Here is a 20,616-nt window from a genome sequence, read left to right on the forward strand (position 1 = left end):
AAGGATGTTTCCACCAAAATGAGAAAATAAACAGGAAAATGACAATAAAAGATTCGGGCACACAGGAAGCTACAGAGGCATGGGATGGTGGTGTAAAATTAGATTACCTGGTATGCTCAGCAATGTTACATTATCTGTATATGTACTGTGGAGGTTTTAAAGTACTGTGAAAAACCTTGAGCTGAGTCAGAACAGTGAGCTAACAAATACCTGTAATGAATAAATGGCAGGACACACAAGATGCTGTGCAGAAGAACAACTACCAAAGCACAGGCTGTAGCTTAGCTCCCACAGCACAGCATCTCATAACCACTAAATCCCGACAACGCAACACTGTAGAATGACACCACAGAGATAAGCAAAAGTGACTTCTCACTTCCAAAGTAGAGGACAAACCCACTCCAAAGCCACACCATCTACAAAAACAAATGCACATCCACTCAGGGAGATGTGTGTTGAATTTAAGAAGCTATTTAATTTACCCATACAGGGTTACAAAGGCTTTATCTTAAACAATCACACTTCTTCACTTTCCTACACAAATGAGTTAGAAAACATGCTTCTACATTATCAACAATATAAATGAAAAACCATTATTTTAAAAAGATTTCAAAAGGAGACATTATCCAAAAAGATACCTTAGATTATATATTTTAATACATATCTGATAAAACACTACGTACTATGAAACAGAATTCCAACAAAAAATTTCACCTTGTCACTCATATCATAACAGCAACTTCCTTAACAGACAAATGAGTGCTATTACAACAACCTGAGGTATCCCAACTGCCATTTTTCAACTTTAAATTCAAAGTTTTCAATTAAAGTAATTATGATGTCAGAAATATAATTAAAACCATGAGAAATTAACTTTTGAATCAAAAAGTCTGGGGTTTTTTCCATCTAATAAGCACATTCCGTAAGAGCCACCAAATGCTGTGGCATTTCCCTCCCATCGTCTTACTGATTTTAGGCAGTCAGCACTTGCCTGCGCTTCCAAGCTCTTGTGACAGCACCTATGACCCTGCACTTTCATTTCTGGCTCCCTCATCCGTGCCCTTTACACACTGTGCGCTCAGCAAGGCTTGGTGCAGCATTTCTCCTGTTCAATGGTACACACTCCTACCATCACCATGCATCACAGCGCTGACAAAGGAAACAGCTAAATGTCATTTGCATCATTATGTAAATGAACAAACACTTAGCTGGACTTTGGTATATTTTACTCTATTTTGGGGATTTTGGCTTATACTAGCAATGCTTAAATACAAGGTAAACTGCTATTTCACACACACACACACACACACACAAGAAAATAGTGAATGAACAAGTACCTTTCAATGAGGGTCCCATTTTGAATCATCCAAACATCACAGTATGTCCGAGAGACCAGCATAACAGCAATAAGTACCAAGTAGCCTGTCTAAAACAAACCACCAAGAATAAACCAAATGCATTTCAGAATGTTAAAAGAAACAGCAACCTGGTGAAGCTTTTGGTTTTAAATTTTAGAGTTTTATTCTAACAATATTTATTTACATTTTATGTGTGTTTTATCTATAATAATTTTTAAATAGAGCTTAAAAAGAACTTAAAATTATAACATATATGTCAAAGGCCTTATAGATCATTTATTATTTCTCATCCAAAAGTCAAAGGCAGGTCAAGTAACTTGCTTTCACACAGAAAGTCAGTGGCGGAAACTAGACATGTAACAAGATTATTTGGCTTAGTATGTTATGATTTTCTTGTTTATTTTTAATATACTACTTTAATAAATAACAGTGGTAATGGTTACCATATTAACTAAACAGCAAACAACGAAGCTTAAAATTTTGTGCAAGTTGAACAAATCCCGAGTGCTGGGATTAAAAGCGTGCGCCACCATGCCCAGCTTGAGAGTTTTTATTTAACAAATTGAACCTCATTTTTAATATATCTACTTCTGCAGATAGTAGCAGCAGTAGTGTGAGAAATACATTAAACAAACCAAGGGAAACAGGATAGAATGAAGACGGGGGGGGGGGGGGAGGGGTTTAAAACCACGTGACGCATGCAGGTGCTGACCCAGCAGGTCCAGATAAGAAAATTTATTGTATGCTTCTACTAGGCAAAACAGTGTTAAAAAGTGACAAGCAGGGAATGTTACAACAGCAATACTAGTGAAAATTTAGAGATAAATTTAATAGTCTTCTTTACCTGTACAAAAAAATCTTACCTGAATTGCTCTCACTGATTGTTCAATACTTATGAATATAGAAAGTTGAACAAGTAGTATAATTTCAGAAGACTTACCTCCTTACAAAATGTTCTAGGGACCATGATTTTCAGGATCTGTGAGAGCCTTGATAAAAATACTTTGTCCACCATAGCTCGCTCTTTCTTTCCTTCTTTCTACATTTAGAGAGGAAAAAGACCTTTTTAAGATGGTAGGTACAACAAATGCAGTGATTACAGAGCCACATTTAAGATAGTTGCAGCAAATGCAGTGATTACAGAGTCACTTTTAAGATAGTTGCAGCAAATGCAGTGATTACAGAGTCACTTTTAAGATAGTTGCAGCAAATGCAGTGATTACAGAGTCACTTTTAAGATAGTTGCAGCAAATGCAGTGATTACAGAGTCACTTTTAAGATAGTTGCAGCAAATGCAGTGATTACAGAGTCACATTTAAGATAGCTGCAACAATCCACAATGATACAGAACCAAATGTAATACAGCTGCAACTGATGCAGAGTGAGTATAGAGCCAACTCTCACGCAACTGCATAGACAACTGTTAAGACGGACAGCTAAATGTACAATGCACACTTGAGCAGCTCTCCATATTCAAACAGATCCTAAGAAAACAGTATCACCTAAAAGGTGGAAAGAGAAACGAGGTGTACTCTCTGATAGAGGAGCATCAGCGAATAGGAAACGAGTGAAAACAAGCATGTCAAAGTACTCGAGGGACAACAAAGTGGCCAATGTGGCTGAAGCTCTAGAGGTGCAGAGTAAGAAATGGTCAAGTATTTACTGATTTGTTTTATCTTTTGCAGTGACAGGAATTGAATCCAAGACCTCATGAATGGTAGGCATGTACTCCACCACCACCACCATGTCCCATATCCATAGTCTCCACTTCTTGATAAATAGAAACTTTTTTTAAAATCCTGAACATCATTTTCCCTAATTTTAAGAAACTTCTGCTGGACAGTGATGACTCATGCCTTTAATCCCAGAACTCAAGATATATAGGCAATAAGTGTGAGAGCAGTCTGGCTTACAGAGTGAGTTCCAGGACATCCAGGGCTACACAGACAAACCCTGTCTGGAAAAACAAAACAAAGAATACAAAAGGGAAGGAAGGAAGGAAGAAGAGAGGGAAAGTGAAAAAAAGAAACCTTCTGGATTACTAGATTTATCACTTAATGTTTCCAATAAATAATCTGCTGATTCTTACTAATAAATTCCTAAACTCATTACCATATGCAATTCATTTCTAATAGAGGGAACAAAGACAAAAGGAAAGTACAAAGTAAGTAATTCAGATGGACTAGCCAGAGTCATGAGAAAAAGAATAATTTGGGCAGGGAGGCACAGAAAGATCACAACATTTAAAGTGTTAAAAGTGGAGAAAGAAGGGTTAAAGCACAAACAGCAAGCTTACACACACACACACAGAGTTCTGGGAAGAAGTGTACACACTCAGCATCAAGATGCTGAAGAGAACACACATGACAAAAGGTAGGAGTGCCTACAAAAGACAGAGCCTAAAGGACACAGAAGTATCAAGAATTTGTTGTCAGGGCATAAATTTAAGACAAGATAATGGCTTTTCCCTTAGTGATTTGTTTTTTTAACAGTACAAGAAAACAGAAATATAGTCATTTGTAAACATAAGGAGAAGTGGCACTACAACTTTTGGCAGGAGTATTTACTATCCTTAGACTGAGAGATAGAAAACAGAACCCCTGAAAACCACAAGTTACTCCAGAACACATTCTGTGCAGTCCTTTCCAGATCCCCAGTCACAGCTCACTTGGTTAACTACTATGTTCTCCACAAACAAATGTCCATAATAGAGCAACTACAACTGCACAAGCATTTGTATAAATATGGTCTTAATTAAACTAATACCTAAGTGACTGTGAAATGCCACTCAGCAGTTAAGAGTATGTGTTCCTCTTGCTGAGGACCGGGGTTTGGTTCCTAGCACCCACATGACGGCTCACACCTATCCATAACTCCAGTTCCAGGAGATTCAATACTCTCGTCTAACTTCTATAGGAATCAAGCATGCATGTGATACAAATACATACATGAAGGCAAAACTCTCATACAAAAATAAAATAAGTAAATAAACTATAAATTAAAATTAGTTAAACAAACAAACAAATGAACAACCTTCCCAGGTTGCACATTGTATTGATTATACTTAAACCCACAGATACATACTCCTAATTGGCAGTAAGTATAGTTCAGAATTACAGAATAAAGGAAATCTCAAGTCAGCAGAGGATAAATGTAAAAGGAATTTTTATTCACCTGTTTCAGTTGTTGTCTCAGAAGATTACTCCCTGTCTGGTAACCTAGGCCTAGTCCTGGAAGCTTCTAGCCTCCATACAATCTAACCTAGGCTTAGAATATTTTCAGTCTGAGACTTACTGCTTAATAAGCTCACCCTTTCTTGTTCTTTCTAAGCTCAAAGTTGGCTGATTCAACTCAGCTGTTCCAGCTCAAACTCCTCTCCCAGCTGACTGATTCAATCTGGCTTCTCTCTGGGCCCTGGAATCGCTCTGCTTGTCCTCAAACTAACTCCAGCAATCTTTACTAATTCTCTGGCTGTTTCTCATTCTCTGTGCACCCTGTCTCTCTATTACTATTCCAGTAAAAATTGCCTCCTCCTACTTCCTTCCCTCCCTCCTTCACCCCCCCACCTCTGCATTGCCCCTTAAGTAGTTTCTCTTTCCTTTCTCTTCTTGTGAGAGTTGGGTGTATCCTATTCTGTCAAATCTTTCTCTGATACATCACTTTTTCTACCACTCAATTAAACATTACTTTCAAACCTGGATACCTCCTTCTACAAATTAACTTTACTTTCATTGTTTGGGATTAAGAGCATGTACCACCATGCCTGGACCTAAGCTTTTCTTTACCTGAAACTTGCAGTGTATACCAGGCTGGCCTTGAACTCAGATGTTTGCCTCTGTCTCCTGGATTAAAGGTGTGTCTGTATTCCAGCTGGATCACACAGACGTAGAAGGTCTTTGGATGTGATCTCTTGCCAGAGCAGTCATGTTCTAAATTAGCAGTCCTCTACAGGTAAAGTAACTTGCTGTGCAAGTTAGCAACCTACATAAAGGTGGAAAGTCAACCGACTTCAATGCTGTTCTGGTATATACATATGCCACACATGCGCGCGCGCGCACACACACACACACACACACACACACACACACACACACACACACTACAGTTGTTTTAAAAAAGAAATCTGAAGACACAGACAGAACTGGAGATAACAGATTTACAGTTTTTGTCTTCAGAGGAAGTCACTGTGATCCTTAATACTGACATCAACTTGACAGCATCTAGAATCACCTAGGAGACCAGCTCCTGGGTCAACTGTGAAGGAGTTTCAGGTGAGGTTAACTGAGGTGGGAAGACCCATGCTAACTGAGCCCCGGGATCCACTTGTCTGTTTCCTGCCTGCAGATGCAGTGTGACCAGGGCCTCATACTCATGCCCCAAGACTCCGTTTTTCTTTCTAGACAGACTATACGCTTGAACTGTGGACCAAACTCAACTCTTTAAGTTGCTTTTGTCAGGTGTTTAGTCCCAGCAGGAAAAGTAACCACTTCAATTGCAAACCACCTAGTGAGTTCCAGGCCCTGTCGACTTCGTTCACACAGCTGCATTCATGCACTCAACATTTCAAGGCTCTAATCCAAATTACAATGGTGTACTAGTAGGAACAGACAAAACTCTACTCGGGCTGTTAGTTCACCTAGACCATTCTCTTGCAGCCAATTCAACCTAAATCTCTCTTTTTATTTTCCCAAACTAAGAAAAGGCAGGATGAGAATAGAACAAGCATTACACAACCACCACAGTGAAATACCTACTTTTAAGTTCTGCTTCTCCCACCATCCTCCCTCCTCCACTTACAGTCAGTTAGCTCAATATCCTCTTCCATTTCTAACTTAAATGTACGCAGAATTCCTGAGTTAAAAACAACCAACCACCTGCAGAAACTTAGGACTATCTATTTCTAGCTGACCCCAAGAAATAATCTGGAATAATGAAGGAGCTTTAAGGAAAAAAAAAAAAAAGATGAAATGAGGCACTTTAAGAATATTAGCAGCTAAACTAAGTATTTTGCACAACTGAGAGAGGGAGAGACAGAGGCACAGACAGGTCGACACAGGTTTAAGCCAAGTGTGGTGGTGCAAGCCCTAACACTCAGGAGGTTTGCTGCCAACACTAAAAAAAACAAAAAAACAAAAAAAACCCTAAATAGTAGTAGCTAATTGGGCAGGGTCTCATTATGAAGCCTTGGTATTCTGTCACTGATATATACCCACAGCCTATTTTTTAGTCTTAAAAACAAAACCCATGCAAATCAAAACGACACTGAGATTCCATCTTACACCTATCAGAATGGCTAAGATCAAAAACTCAAATGATACCACGTGTTGGCGAGGATGTGGGGAGAGAGGAACACTCCTTCATTGCTGGTGGGAATGCAAACTAGTACAACCACTTTGGAAATCTATCTGGCGCTTTCTCAGAAAAATGGGAATAGGGCTTCCTCAAGACCCAGCTATCCCACTCCTTGGAATATACCCAGAAAATGCCCTATCACACAACAGGGACATATGCTCAACCATGTTCATAGCTGCTTTATACATTAATAGCCAGAACATGGAAACAGCCTAAGTGTCCCTCAGTAGAAGAATGGACTAAGAAACTGTTGTACATTTACACGATGGAATACTACTCAGCTATTAAAAACAAGGAATTCCCGAAATTTGTGGACAAATGGATTGATCTAGAAATTATTATAATGAGTGAGTTCAACCAGAAGCAAAAAGAGACAAATGGTATATACTCACTTATATCAAAACACTAGTCCAAGGGATACGTACCATGAAAAACTTTACTTACCAAGAAAGTAGGTCAGAGGAGAGGACATCCTATTGAGACTTTAGGCGAGAGTAACATGGAAGAATAAGGAAATAGTAGGACCCATAGGGTCCTGGAAACCTACAAGAAGAACTTTATGACAGGCAGATCTGGGTCCTGGGGTCCTTCTCAAACTAAGGCACCAGCCAAGGAGAATATAGGCATTAAACTTCGAACCCCTACCAAGACCTAGCCGACAATCATGATATTCTCCACCGTTGAGTGGAGAGTGAGACCTGACTCTCACACGAACTCTGGTGCCCCTTTTCTGACCACCGCCTCTGGATCGGGAGACCTGGCGGCACTCAGAGGAAGGATAGCAAGTTACCAAGAAGAGACTCGATATTCTAAGAGCATGTATAGGGGGAGGAGGTCTCCCTCAATCACAGACATAGGGGAGGGGAAAAGGGGGGAAGTGGGAGGGAGGGAAGAATGGGAGGAAACAGGGGAAGGGCTAACAATCGAGATGTAATATGAATAAATTAATAAAATGGAAAAAAAAGAAAAAAAACAAAACTCAAAACACTAAACACTTTGGTGATGTATTTAACATGAAAAACATAAAAAGAAAATAAGACATTAGAGACAGATCATTTAAGAAGTTGAAATAATAAATTTATTCATAAATAAATAAAACATAAAAGTAACATTCAGGAGGCAACAAAGTTAAGGAGCAATGAGAAGTTCCTACCCATATTCATCTAGCTTAGAAAAGTGAATTATAAAATCTGCAAATAATAAGATCTTTGAAACAGTGAGATAAGCACTTTAGTAATGACTAAAGTATTGCTGCACATTGTTGATGAACATGTAAGTTCTGACAATTATGCATTGTTTATCAAAATGTAAAATAACTCAACAAATTTATTTTTAAGGCTTTAACTTTCAGGTATCCCCATTCAGCAACACTAGTGGGGAAAGTGGCCTAGTTCATAATACAGTAGAATAAAAGCCGTCTCCATGCGCATCATTACAAGTCACAGTGACTTTACTATAAGGGGCAGCAGCTCACATTCCTGCAGCAGAAAATGAAATCAGAGAGCAACAACACTTATAAAACAGACAACAGTTAAATTAAGTAGATCTTATATCAGGCATGATGATGTACATCTGTAATCCTGATACCCTGGGAGCCAAGAAGGAGGGCCCCACGTTTAGGGCCCGCCTCAGCAGCACAGTAAGATTCAGATCACCCTGGGCTGCAGAGTGAGACTCTACCCCAAAAGTGAAAAAAAGTAACAAAAATTACCTAGACTCTACTGTTTTCAACTTGGATGGATCTAAAACGCATTATATAAGAAAAAACAGAAAGGTGTTTTTTACTTTACTAGTAAATTCATAAAACTCCTAAATATGTAATATAATTCTAGGTACATTGTTTGCAAGTACATACATACCCACACACTAATAAGCACACAGAAGAATGCTAAATACCAATTGCAGCAGTATTCACCTTCATACTATGGATGACATCAAGTTAAATGAGTATTTTAAAATAAAATAAACTGTACTATTTTCTGACTAACAGCTCTAGCAGCTTTACTCTTTAGTTTCATCTCATGAAAACTGTGTATTTGCTTTCCTTATCTCGAAGAGTATAATATATATTTTCAATTCAAAACATTTTAAATTGTATTCTCTCATTAATAATACTCACTGTAGAAAAAAAATGTAACTTCTGATCAGCAAAGAGATCTGTACCTACCATTTGGAGGCCTCAACTCTTAATCTGTGGAACATTTCCTATCACATTTCATCTTAGCATATCTGTGTGCTTCCTAACAATTTGTCAGTGCAATATTGTGGAGGTTTGAATGAGAAGTGACTCCCATAAGCCAAGTACTTGAATACTTGGTCCCCAGCTGGTAGTACTGTTGGGGAAGTCTGGAGCCTGCAGGGGCAGAGCCCTGTTGGAGGAAGCAGTCATCGGAGGCAGGCTTTGAGGATATGACCTCAGCCCACTTCCAGTCTTCTCTTTCTTGACTGCTCATATGACATGATCAGCCAGCTTCCTGCTCTAGCTGCCTGATGCTATGCCTTCCTCACCATTATGGACTCCCCTTTAGAACTGTAAATTAAATAAACTCTTCCTTCTATAACTGTCTTGGCCATGGCCTTTTATCACTGCAACAAGAAGTACCTGATCCAAGTGTAAGTATACATCCTTTTTTTTCATTACCAATCACTTACCTAACTTAAATCTACGTTGATTATACTATCAACCTACAAATAATTTATTATATGTTAACACAAAAAGGGGGGATACAAAATAAGTGGAATGAAATTAGCTTCCTAGAACTTAAGATACATTGCAGATAGACAATTTAGATGTGAGAGATTATGGGGATAGAGTATCAGGGGCACATAGTGAGAGAGACCACATGGCAAACAAAAACCAACAACAACAACAACAACAAATTAATACAAGGCAACAAAGACAGTTCAGTAGGCAAAGGCACCTGCCAATAAGTGTGGTAACCTGAGTTCAACCCACAGGACCCATATGGTGGAAAAACAGAACCATCTCCCTCAAATTGTCCTCCTAACTTCATTCTTATCTTAAAGCATGACTAGAAGGTCAGACATAGTAGTGCCTGCCTCTAAACCCAATACCCTGGAGGCAGAAGTAGACAGATCTCTGTGAGTTCAAGGCCAGCCTAGTCTACCTAGCAAGTTCCAGGCCAGCCAAGGCTACAAAGTGAGACCTTGTCTCAAAGGACTAAAAGCAGGAGAGGGGAAGAGTGACTTTAATGAAGAAACACAAATTTTGCTACTTGGATACAGTCACAGTGGACAGAGAAACAGACACTTGGTACTTAGTTAATTCTAGCAAGAATTTTAAGGAAGAAAAAGAAGGCAAATTGAACTCGTATGTAATAGCCTGTGTGTTCATAATACACTAGGTATAAGAAGATAGGAAAGATGCTTTCTTTAAGGCTGCCAAATACAAGTAGCCAAAAGACTACAAATGTAACATTTATAAAATTCCTGATTGTTTTGTGGTTCTTCTTGCTGTAGGTAGTTTATTGTATATATGTGTAATAATATAAATGTATATGAAAATTTTTTAATATTTTAAAAAATAGATATAAGACTATGACAGAAAAAAAGAATTACACTCAAAACTATACTAATAGTACAGACATAAAAACCAATAAACCGACACATGGATAAATACCATTTGTTTGAAAAATTGTTAACTTAGTTACTACAAAACAGCAAATTGCACACTAAGTTGTAGACCATCCAAGAGAAATAAAGCCATATACCCACTTCAAAGTGGGTACACTCATAAGCTCTTATGCTCACGTTAACAATGTAAAAATCCCTTACCTGGTGGAGTAACCTGTACAACAGAATACTATTCAGCATAAAAATGAATGGAATATGGATACAGCAACAACATGAAGAAACCTTGAAAACGCCATGCTAAGTGAAAGGCCTAAAGGGCCACACACACTGAATGATTCTATTAATATGAAGTGCCTGCCCTAAAGCAGGCAGCTCAAAAGACAAATAGTACATCAGTGGTTGCTAGGGTTAGGAAACGGTGGTAACACAGAGTGAGTGCTACTATGCATGGGATTTAAGTGGGGGAAGCTAATTTTTAAGAAAAAAATACTTAAGTTGTTGCTCATTTATTGTTCATCAGAACTGGCTGGCGTTAAGAGGAATAACAATCAGTTAATTCTGACTGCAAACACTGAGATACAACAAGCTGAATCCATGTCATCACCTCAGCCAAAAGGACATTCAAGCCCATGGCACTTTCTCCTACGCTGTAATAGATCAATGCCACTTTATCACACTCTATCACTTTCCAGGTTAACTAAGTAATATGAAAAGGACAATGAACATGTCCATGATTTTCAGAATAATTTATTTTGTTTACCTTAAGGTACAACTATATTCTAAGACAATTATTTTAAAGGAACAGATCCTTACAAGACCAAAAAAACTAGACCACAGGTTGGTTTAGCTTTCTTTTTTCTTCTTTCAACAAATCTTCGCCATGACATTTCAATAGCAAGGCTGATGCCATGAATTTGAAGGTTGCTGTTTGCAAGGTACTACATTTAGACCCCAGGGAGGCCAGTCAGACGAAGTGCTATTCCAATTAAATGATCAGTGAACATCACAACACAGTGGGGTACAGCACAGACACCCCATTAAGTTTCTACTTTCTTGATGGTCAGAGGTTCCACACTGTCTCCAGCCCCTTCCTCGCGTTTTATTTGAGCTCCATGACGGAAAGAGAACTTTTCAGACCTTCAACAGCTTCAGTGCATGGCCTTATCTCCCAGATCCTCCATGCTGAAGGCATGTACAACCATGGGATTGTCTTTCTGGACCTGAAGGTTCACCATAGCTTTGGTGCAATGATCTTTTTCTTAGCAAGACAGGGAACCAAGCGTAGCTGTCCCAGCAGCAAATGTGCAGCTGCAATCCACTCAACTCACACAGCTGACTTGGAGCTGAGGTACATGGTGTGGACAGCAGGAAAGTGTGGCAGGGAGGTGGGCACTGGGGACTGTGGGGACCCACCTGCGTAAAAGTGACCTGAGGGCCCACTCAGTACCACCAATAATTTTAAAAGAATGTGACAACCATTCAACTCTATGATAAATATACTAATAACTAACTACTGACTTGCACACTTAAATGATAACTATTAAAGTAAGGAGTATAAATAAGGCTACTATTCAAATAATCAATTGGTGATTTTTAGAGGATCTGTTATCAGAGAGATTATCAAAAGATACCTAAAGATCATAATTTACTAATGACTTAATGTGAATAATTGTTACTACTAGATAAATAATATCAATGTTAAGCTGAATATCAGCAATAAGGTGCTTGTATCAAATAATTTAGCAGTGTTGATATATTTCATTCTAGTTAAACTTCCTTTGGGTAACTACCTTCACTTTAAGCACAATGTCTAAGGAAATTCTAGGTTAAGCCCAGAAGTATGTGTACAGAATTTTAAAAGATAAAATGTCATATGCTAAATCTTTAAACAAACAGGTTTGTACATAGTGGTACACATATGTTACATCCTGCACCAAGGAGGCTGAGGCAAGAAGATGAAGGGTTTAAGGCCATCTCAGATTATACATACAGTGAGATCCTGTCTCAATAAAGAGAAGAAAAACAAAGCTACATGAGTAGCAAATCTCGTCATGAGCTAAATCTAACAAAGTCATGACTGTCTTCTTAAAAGAGTGTTTTCCGTGAACAAGTAACTAGAAAACATAAGGTGGCATTCTTAAGGAGAACTCCTTTAATGTAATTCTTATATGTAGAAGGCTGGAAGTGATATTTTAAAAACTGCATCCTAACTCTAAAATTCTCACTTTACTCCTAATTCAAAATTACCAAACAAAATTGATTAAATAATGTAAACCATCCCCAAAAGTAGATTATTTAAATTTGTTACCTCATTATTCTGTAATGGCGGTTTTCCACTTTTCTTACTGCAAAGGAAAAATAAAAGAGCTTTACTTTATTTGCTATATGCTTCCTTAATTAAAATTATCCTAAGATGTCAAAAAATACATGAAATTCTTCAAATGGTCATTTTCTTTTTCCATAACCTAGAGAGGCAAAACTCCTTCATTAAGAATAGTTCAGCTGCCTCTTTACAGGTTGAGTGTTTGCTTCATGAAATGCCTGGGCCCAGAAGTGTTTCAGATTTCATAGCTTTTTAAAATTTGGAATATCTACTACATACATTTTATCAGATACAAAAACCCAGGGTGCTCAAAAAGTTTCATTATTTCAGATAATTTCAGGGCAGACATGTTTAATCTGTACTAAGTATTGTTTGAAGAAAGTAATTATTAAATGTTAGGTTACTGTATGAATGTGTGTGTGTGTGTGTGTGTGTGTGTGTGTGTGTACACTCCCATACATTATGGGGTTTTTTCTGTTTTTGTCTTTGTTTTGTTTTGTTTTTTTCTGTAAATCTTCCCACAAAATGGGACAATCTACCTGTACACTCTTGGCTCAAAGCCTGATCACATTAACTGTTAGCCAATGAGATTTTAACAAGTTGACACAAAACTGCATGTGCTAAGACTTAAAACACCTGGGTGCGGCGGTGATCAAGGAAAGATTTACTTTGAGTTTCAGAGGCTTCCGTCCACCATGCAGGGAGGCATGGCAGCAGAGCAGTATGCACCATGAAGGCTATGAGCGGGCCTGTAAGAGTAAACATCCTTCTATCCCTTTACCCCACCTAAGCTTCCTGTCTGCTGCTTCCTATATACAAGGCAGGTCTACCCTCAATCTCCTCTAAAATGCCCCCATGGACAGTTCTGTATTCTATGAGTGTTTCTCTACCAGTTATGTTGACAATTAAGATTAGCCATCACACTAGAAAAACCTTTCTACTTTATGTCCTCTTGCACACTGCTCAAAATCTATACCCCTCAATCACATGAGTAACCAAGTCTAAGCTTACTGCCTCAAGGAGACACATAGGTATGCACACATAAAAAAAAAATGAATTAATAAATAACTGCTTTTTTAAGGGTTACTTTGGGGGTTGGTCTGGTTGCTGCCCAAATGAGCAGATTCATGTACCCCAAAATGTTTGTAACCTTGCCTAAAAACGTATTCCTGTTTGACGTATAAAAAGCCAACACCCAGGCAGGGCAAATGGGATAGCCATGGCTAAGGTTCCCGGGCATTTGGGACATAGAGGTTCTTGGGAAGAGAAGCAATCAGAGACTGGAAGAGGATCTTGGGAAGAGACAAAAGAGAAGAGAAGAAGGAAGGAGGCCACCACCATGGGCCAAGTGGAGACCTTTAAATAAACAGCAACAGGTCACAAGAGATACACCTACTACCTACTAGGATCTCCACTACCAGAGAGACCAAAGATAACAATGATGGGAAGGATGTTCAGAAAAGGGAACACCTTACACAGCTAGCATGGAAATAAGCTCATTAAAGAGAAGACGCAGATCCCTCAAAAAATTAAAAGTTAATACTGTATGATCCAGCAATTCTACTAGTGGGTATGCAAGCCAAGAAAATGGAATGAGGATGTTGAAGTAGCACCTGTGCTCTCATGGTCACTACCGATCATCTCTCCCTGCACCTGTGCTCTCATGGTCACTACCGATCAGCTCTCCCTGCACCTGTGCTCTCATGGTCACTACTGATCATCTCTCCCTGCACCTGTGCTTTTATACCCACCACCAACCAGCTGTCCCCACCACTTCAGTTTCCACAGCACCCTCTGCTTGGAGCACATACCTTACACAGCACACAATAATAATATACAATCCACAGGAAAAATTATATTATTTTATAATACTATAAAATCCACTGTCAACCTTAAACAATAAAAACTCAAGAACTAGTTCTTCAGAAACTAGGATATTTTATCTCATTGTGATCCCTGAGATTTTGAAGTATAAAAATCTGTCTTTTGTTTGGCTTGGTTGAGCCTTAGCTCACACCTTTAATCCAAGAACTTTCTGTTTATTGTAAATAGGTGATTAAGGTGTGGGTCACCAGGCCTAGCACACACCTTTCATCCAAGAGTTTTCTGTATATAGGATTTAAGAAAGTTAACCATAGGTCAAGAAGTGGAACAAGAAACCAGCTGGAAAAAAGAAAAAGAAAAAGAAAGAAAAGAAACCAGTTGATAGGTATTGAGGAGTTGGAAGGACTTTGGGTTGAGGGGTATTTAAGACAGCTGTAGAAGAAGGAGTTCTTTTGTTCTTGGGCTTTTATCTCTTTAGCTCTTCAGCTCCTCAGCTTCTTTGCCTTTGGCTTTTTGAACTAGCAAACCTCTAACCTTGGGTGGTTTTTTTGTTTTTGTTTTTTTTGGGGTTTTTTTGTTGTTGTTTTGTTTTTTGTTTTGTGGTGGTGGTGGTGGTGGCTGTTTTGGGGGGTTTTTTGTTTTGTTTTTTGTTTTTTTCCTGTTCCTTCTGGGCTGTCAGCTGAGCTAGGGAGCCTTTTGTGCCTTTTCCATCAGGATGTGAGCTGAGCAGGAAGGTCAGCTGGGTGCTTTCTCTGCCTCTCTGAGCTAGCAGGTTTTCATCCCAGAATCTGGCTTCGAGTTTTTATTGGTAAAATAGCATGTTTGAGATTTTCACTTAAAAACAACATAAAGCACTAGGTAATCCAATATTAAAGGACAAATACAGGGTGTGTGCCTGACTTTTAATCCCAAAACCATGGAGACTGAGGCAGGAGCAGGAGGCCAGCCTGGGGTTCACAGTGAGGCTGTCTCTCAAAATTAAGAAAAATAAGAGGAATAAAAAAGCACAAGAAAAAGAACAATTAAAAATTTATAACAGGGAGTTTCTGTCTCTAGAAAACTTATAAAGTAATTAAACTTATATGAAATGTCTAATTTCCTAGAAAAAAAGTTTTCCAAAATGGATCATCTAATCAAGAGGGGGAAAAAAAAAAAAAAAAAAAGTAATGGATTGGAAAGATGAGAAATTGGGAAAATTGTCAGATAACCTCCTACCTATCTCATCCCAAGAAAAGACATCACACTCAAAGATGTATAGGGAAACGTCCCCAAACAGATGACCTCCAAGCTTCATGTTACTGAGCATAAAGAGTAGAAAGTACCGCATTTTCCAGCATATTAAAACAACTGGACATATAAGATGACCCCCAACTTATAAGGCGAACCCAATTTTTCTAGTTAAAATACAGCATTTAGGATATACTCACCATGTAAGGCTACCTCCCTTCCAATGCACACCCAGTGCAGCAGACTCTCGCATGTGTCTGTTTGCAAGCAGGGCACAGACAGGCACCTTAATAAATGCTGGCAGACAGCCAGTGCCAGCCTACACTGCCTCTTTAAGGCATGCTCCACACTCAACCTGAAGACAGTAGCCCTCCTAGTCAAATGGGCAGGTTCTGGTGGAGAGCCAGCCCATGCTCATGTATGCAGCCTGCTCTACCCTGCTTTATACCCCACACCCCACACAGAGCAGGGAATCGGCCATGGTACCCCCACACAGAGCAGGGAATCGACCATGGCACCCCCACACAGAGCAGGGAATCAGCCATGGCACCCCCACACAGAGCAGGGAATTGGCCATGGCACCCCCACACTATATGCACCAAACATATGACACAAGGGGAAAGCAAACTGCAGGTAAGTGCCTGGCATATAAGATGGCCCCCCAACTTCGGCACGGATGGAGGGATCATCTTATATCCTGAAAAATATGGTATTATGTTTGTTTCATGTAAAGCATCACTGCTATAACTGGGCTGCTCTTAGCCTATCAGTAGTTCTGCTTCTTATTTTTTTAATTTCACACCATGAGAATAGATAGTTTGGATTAAAACTTTAAAATAAGCACAGGTTTCAGAACAAAGTCCAAATTCTACATCACAGTGCTGAAGCAGCTCAGGACTTGGCTCCCACCCAATGAGGCTCATCTCCCACTACGCACAGGTTACCTGCTGAAGGTACTCTATCGTTAATCAGGTCAAAGCGTGAAGTGACACGTATCTGGCCATCTCCCACATGCTCTCACACCGCACTGTGTCTTTACATGTTACTGCTGCTGCTTAAAGGGAGTCTTCCGAGGCACACACCTATAATCCCAGGCTGAGGCAAGAAGACTGAATTCCAAGCCAACCTGGCCTGTGTAATGAGAGCCTATTTCAAAAAACCAATCAGGGCCAGAAAGAAGTTAAAAGTACTTAACTTCTTAACAGCTGTTAAGAGAACTTGTTGCTCTCGGGGAGGACCTGGCACCCACACGGCCACTCACAACCCTCTGCCATTTGACTTCTTGTAATAAAGGTCAGATTGCCCCTCCTCACATCTACTGCTTGCTAACTAAGTGATTAATATACCTCCCTTCAGTCCTAAACTGTGCCAAATCAGGATAACAAGCTATCCAGCAACTCTATCTTAGAAGTCTTCCTTGCCCATCTTCCCCTCTCAAACAGAGAATATCAAGTGTCTGCTGGACCCACCATCCATGCAACATTTGCCCCTCACTGTGAGAACAGAGGCCCGGTCTGGTTCATCTCCATATCACCAATGCCTAACACTATGCCTGATGGGTGGTAGATACTTTCAAAGTTTACATTTTGTTTTCTCCTTTAAATTCAATTTCAGACCAAGATTTTTGGAGTATGTCTATGAAGAAGAGAGAAAAAATAAATCTAAGTGACCAGATACACAAGTGGCTAACTCCAAGAAACACTTGCCGCCAGTTCCTAGGCAGCAAGTCCACAGGAACAAGTGAATGAGTGAGCAGCTGCCTTCAACAGACACCTGAGTGGATAAGAACAACAACTTTTCTTGAGACACACAGGACATGCCTGTTTTTAAAAAGCACTATTTCAAAATGAAGCTGAACTAACTACAATAACTGCCACACTCACTTCCTCCTACCACCTAGCATTTTCTCAAGTAATTCAGCTATTTTTATTTTATTGTGAAAAAAAAAATCAGAATCCTGATATCTACCTGGACACAAACTACTTTCACTGGTAGCTAAAGTGCTTAAAAACATACAATCAATACACAAGTAAAATCAGAAAGATTCCCCAGATTTTCTTCAAAAATGAAGAATACTTTTAAAACTATTCCTTGGGTCTAGTGTTACTCACTACATTAAAATAAAGAACCACTTCCTTCTTTAGAGACACCGTTGTTTACTTCACAGGCTTAAGTTTCATAAACATTTTTAAAATGAGAACATACAATGGTGACAAACACAACACAGGAGCTAAGCTACTATATACCTAAGAAGTAGCTCCATTCCACACAGTGCATCCATTTGTTAATGCTAACAGATACAAAATATTAAGATAGGGCTGGTGGGACCCGACTGCCATCTCAGCACCTGAGAAATGGGGTGCAGGAGGCTCGAGAATTAAAGTCATCTTTAGTTACATAGCTGAGTTCAAAGCCAGACTGGGTTCCATAAGATCTTGTCTCAAAATGTGTGAATAAATAATTAAGTATATTAAACTGTTATCTGAAAAGAAAAAAACACCATTATTTATGGCTTAAAAGTAAAATCAGGACGTCATGAAGATAACGCACACACAGAGTAAACAAATCATACAGCCTACTTTAATGTCTGCCTTATGGTACCAGTACAGTGCTGGGGCTGCCACACCTATTTATAGGTATCATGCTGGCTGATGATGCTCTGATGAACTTCATTTTCCATTTGTATTTTATTCAGTTGTGTTCACTCAGGTCTGCTATAGTAGCAGAAGGATAAGAAATGTTTTGTTTTGTTTTGTTTTTAATATACAAAGCCATAGTAGTACATGCCAGTAATCCCAAAATTTAAGAGACAGAGGCAAGAGGCTCAGGAGTTCAAGGTCATCACCCTCAGCAATCTAGAGTTCAAGGGCAAGCTGGACTACATGAAACCCTGTCTCAAAAAAAGCATAGCAATAGCAAAACAAAACACTCATAATTGTTCCTAACCAAGTATCTTAATGTGTGTTACAGTTTCCACTGCAGAACACACTAACAGTCCAAGTATTGTGTCTTAACACTTCCTCTTCACACAGATGCCTGCAACAAAAGTGACTCTAGTACAAATGTCTTGATTTTTTTTTTAAATTCATTTTAAACACTGTCTAACATCTCTTAAAACTTTCCCAAAAAATACAGAATATTTTAATAAATTTGAATTTAATTTGCTATATATTTTTTCCTCCCCATAACCCCAGTGTGCATTCTAAGACTGGAGGCTGTGGATACTCATCAAGCCTATCGAGGGGACTTGAGAAAGCATCATAATGTGTTTCTCTAAAGGTACAGCATGGCCTGAGAACTTAGGCCAGTGCAGTAAAGTTTAGGGTTATGCATGAGCTTACATGTCAGACTCTGGTCCTTGAAGGGATGGATGGTGGCAACTCTAAGCTGTTCACTATGCTACAAACACTAAATAGTAGACTAGACCAGGACTTCTCTCCCTCTCCAATGTAAAAGAAACCACTGGCTCTATGGCCTCTCCTGACAGCTCTGTAGCCCACACAGACAGACCCTTTCTCCCAGCTCCAACAGACATGCTAAAAGACTTCTCAGTAAGGAAGAGGCAGATGACAGCAGCTCTGTCACCAGAAGTTGCTGGTAAGTTACAGGTAAGAACCAAAACAACTCTCAAAGGGTGTCTATTAACAAAAAGGTTAGTCTAATTTAATTCTTTTAATTTACTAGGAAAATATGCAGAAAGAATACAAAAAAAAAAAAAAGGATGAAGGATCAAAAAAGTTTTAGAGGATGTGACACACCCAAAGAGTACATAGTATTACAAAGACCAGCAACAACCAAGACCCAAGGTTCAAAAACAGCAATAACAACAAAGGAACAACTTGAAGATGGGGAGTCAGTGAAGAACATTTGGCTGTCATAAAAATGAATGCACCTTCATGCTATTTTAACAAAAGCTTATCGCCAACAAAGTAGGTCATAGTTCTACTCTGCACCAGTGAGAATACTATGATTTAGACCTCCTCTTTATCAGGTGGAGAAATACAGAATATCCTATTAAGGGGATGTCAACTGGAAACATGTAGGACTTGAAACTATGTCTCTGAAACCAGTATAATGCTCTAAAAGTAAATGGATTTACTAACTTAAAAGCTATTTAAGGACATTTTCATTGATATATTTGAGAGCACTTTTACGAAGCTTCAATAATTTCTGAGAAGCTAACAAAAGGATATTTTGTTGTCTTATTAGTTTTCTTTTGGTAGGCATAATGATGGCTTCTGAGTTCAGAATTGAATTAAGATGTTTTCTTATTCAATCTTCACATAACTATGACTTAAATAATAGTATCCCCTTTCTTCTGCAGCTCAAAGAGAGTGAGGGAAGTGGTGAGAAGCCACAGACATAAGGCATGGCTACCTAACCCTCTGAGCCCGATCTCAAAGACCATGTCCTTAACTATGCCAAGCTACTTCAGGGTCAAGATGCTGCTGCTGAGTGAAAATAAACAAAAGCTCATTCTTGCCAGCCTATAAAATACATGGATACTAACTTTTCAATATTATTTTGTACCCCTATGAGAGAAAAAAACAAATCTCTCAATAATGGTAAATTACACTAACATTCATTCATAGGATTACAAATTTGCATGACTCATTAAAAAGTGTCATATCAATTCATGTAGTTTAGAATGTTCACATCCCTTCCATCATGATACAGACAGCCATAGACTTCCATTTATTACTCTTATTTCTGTAATTTACTCTAAAGAAACAAAAATATACTGTACTACCCCTAAAAATTTATAGGCATGGATCAGCTGTAGAACCCCTGTTAGCACAAGCAAGGCTCTGGATTCCATTTCCAACACTACAAAAAAAAAATCTTCCATAGGCAAAATAAGTGTGATAAAGCTATGTAAACTATAATCAGAAAGGTCATAAAAAACAGGATTTATGCATTAAATGAAAACAGTAAAAC

General features: G+C 38.8%; 1 protein-coding gene and 1 pseudogene across 4 annotated transcripts in view; both read right to left on the bottom strand.

Annotated features, from left to right (window-relative positions):
* Abcd3 (ATP binding cassette subfamily D member 3) overlaps positions 1 to 20,616 on the bottom strand; it is a 221,766-nt gene that overhangs the window by 196,292 nt on the left and 4,858 nt on the right. For all 4 annotated transcript variants that reach the window (XM_051165701.1, XM_051165703.1, XM_051165702.1 and 1 more), the window contains exons 2-4: positions 12,613 to 12,649; positions 2,299 to 2,397; positions 1,338 to 1,426 (exon numbers count right to left, since the gene is read on the bottom strand). In XM_051165701.1, the coding sequence (XP_051021658.1) occupies positions 1,338 to 1,426; positions 2,299 to 2,397; positions 12,613 to 12,649 (225 nt within the window). The remainder of the gene's footprint in view (positions 1 to 1,337; positions 1,427 to 2,298; positions 2,398 to 12,612; positions 12,650 to 20,616) is intronic.
* On the bottom strand, positions 10,846 to 11,892 carry LOC127206411 (CDGSH iron-sulfur domain-containing protein 1-like; annotated as a pseudogene).

The sequence above is a fragment of the Acomys russatus genome, chromosome 23, assembly GCF_903995435.1.
Source record: "Acomys russatus chromosome 23, mAcoRus1.1, whole genome shotgun sequence".
Lineage (NCBI taxonomy): Eukaryota > Metazoa > Chordata > Mammalia > Rodentia > Muridae > Acomys > Acomys russatus.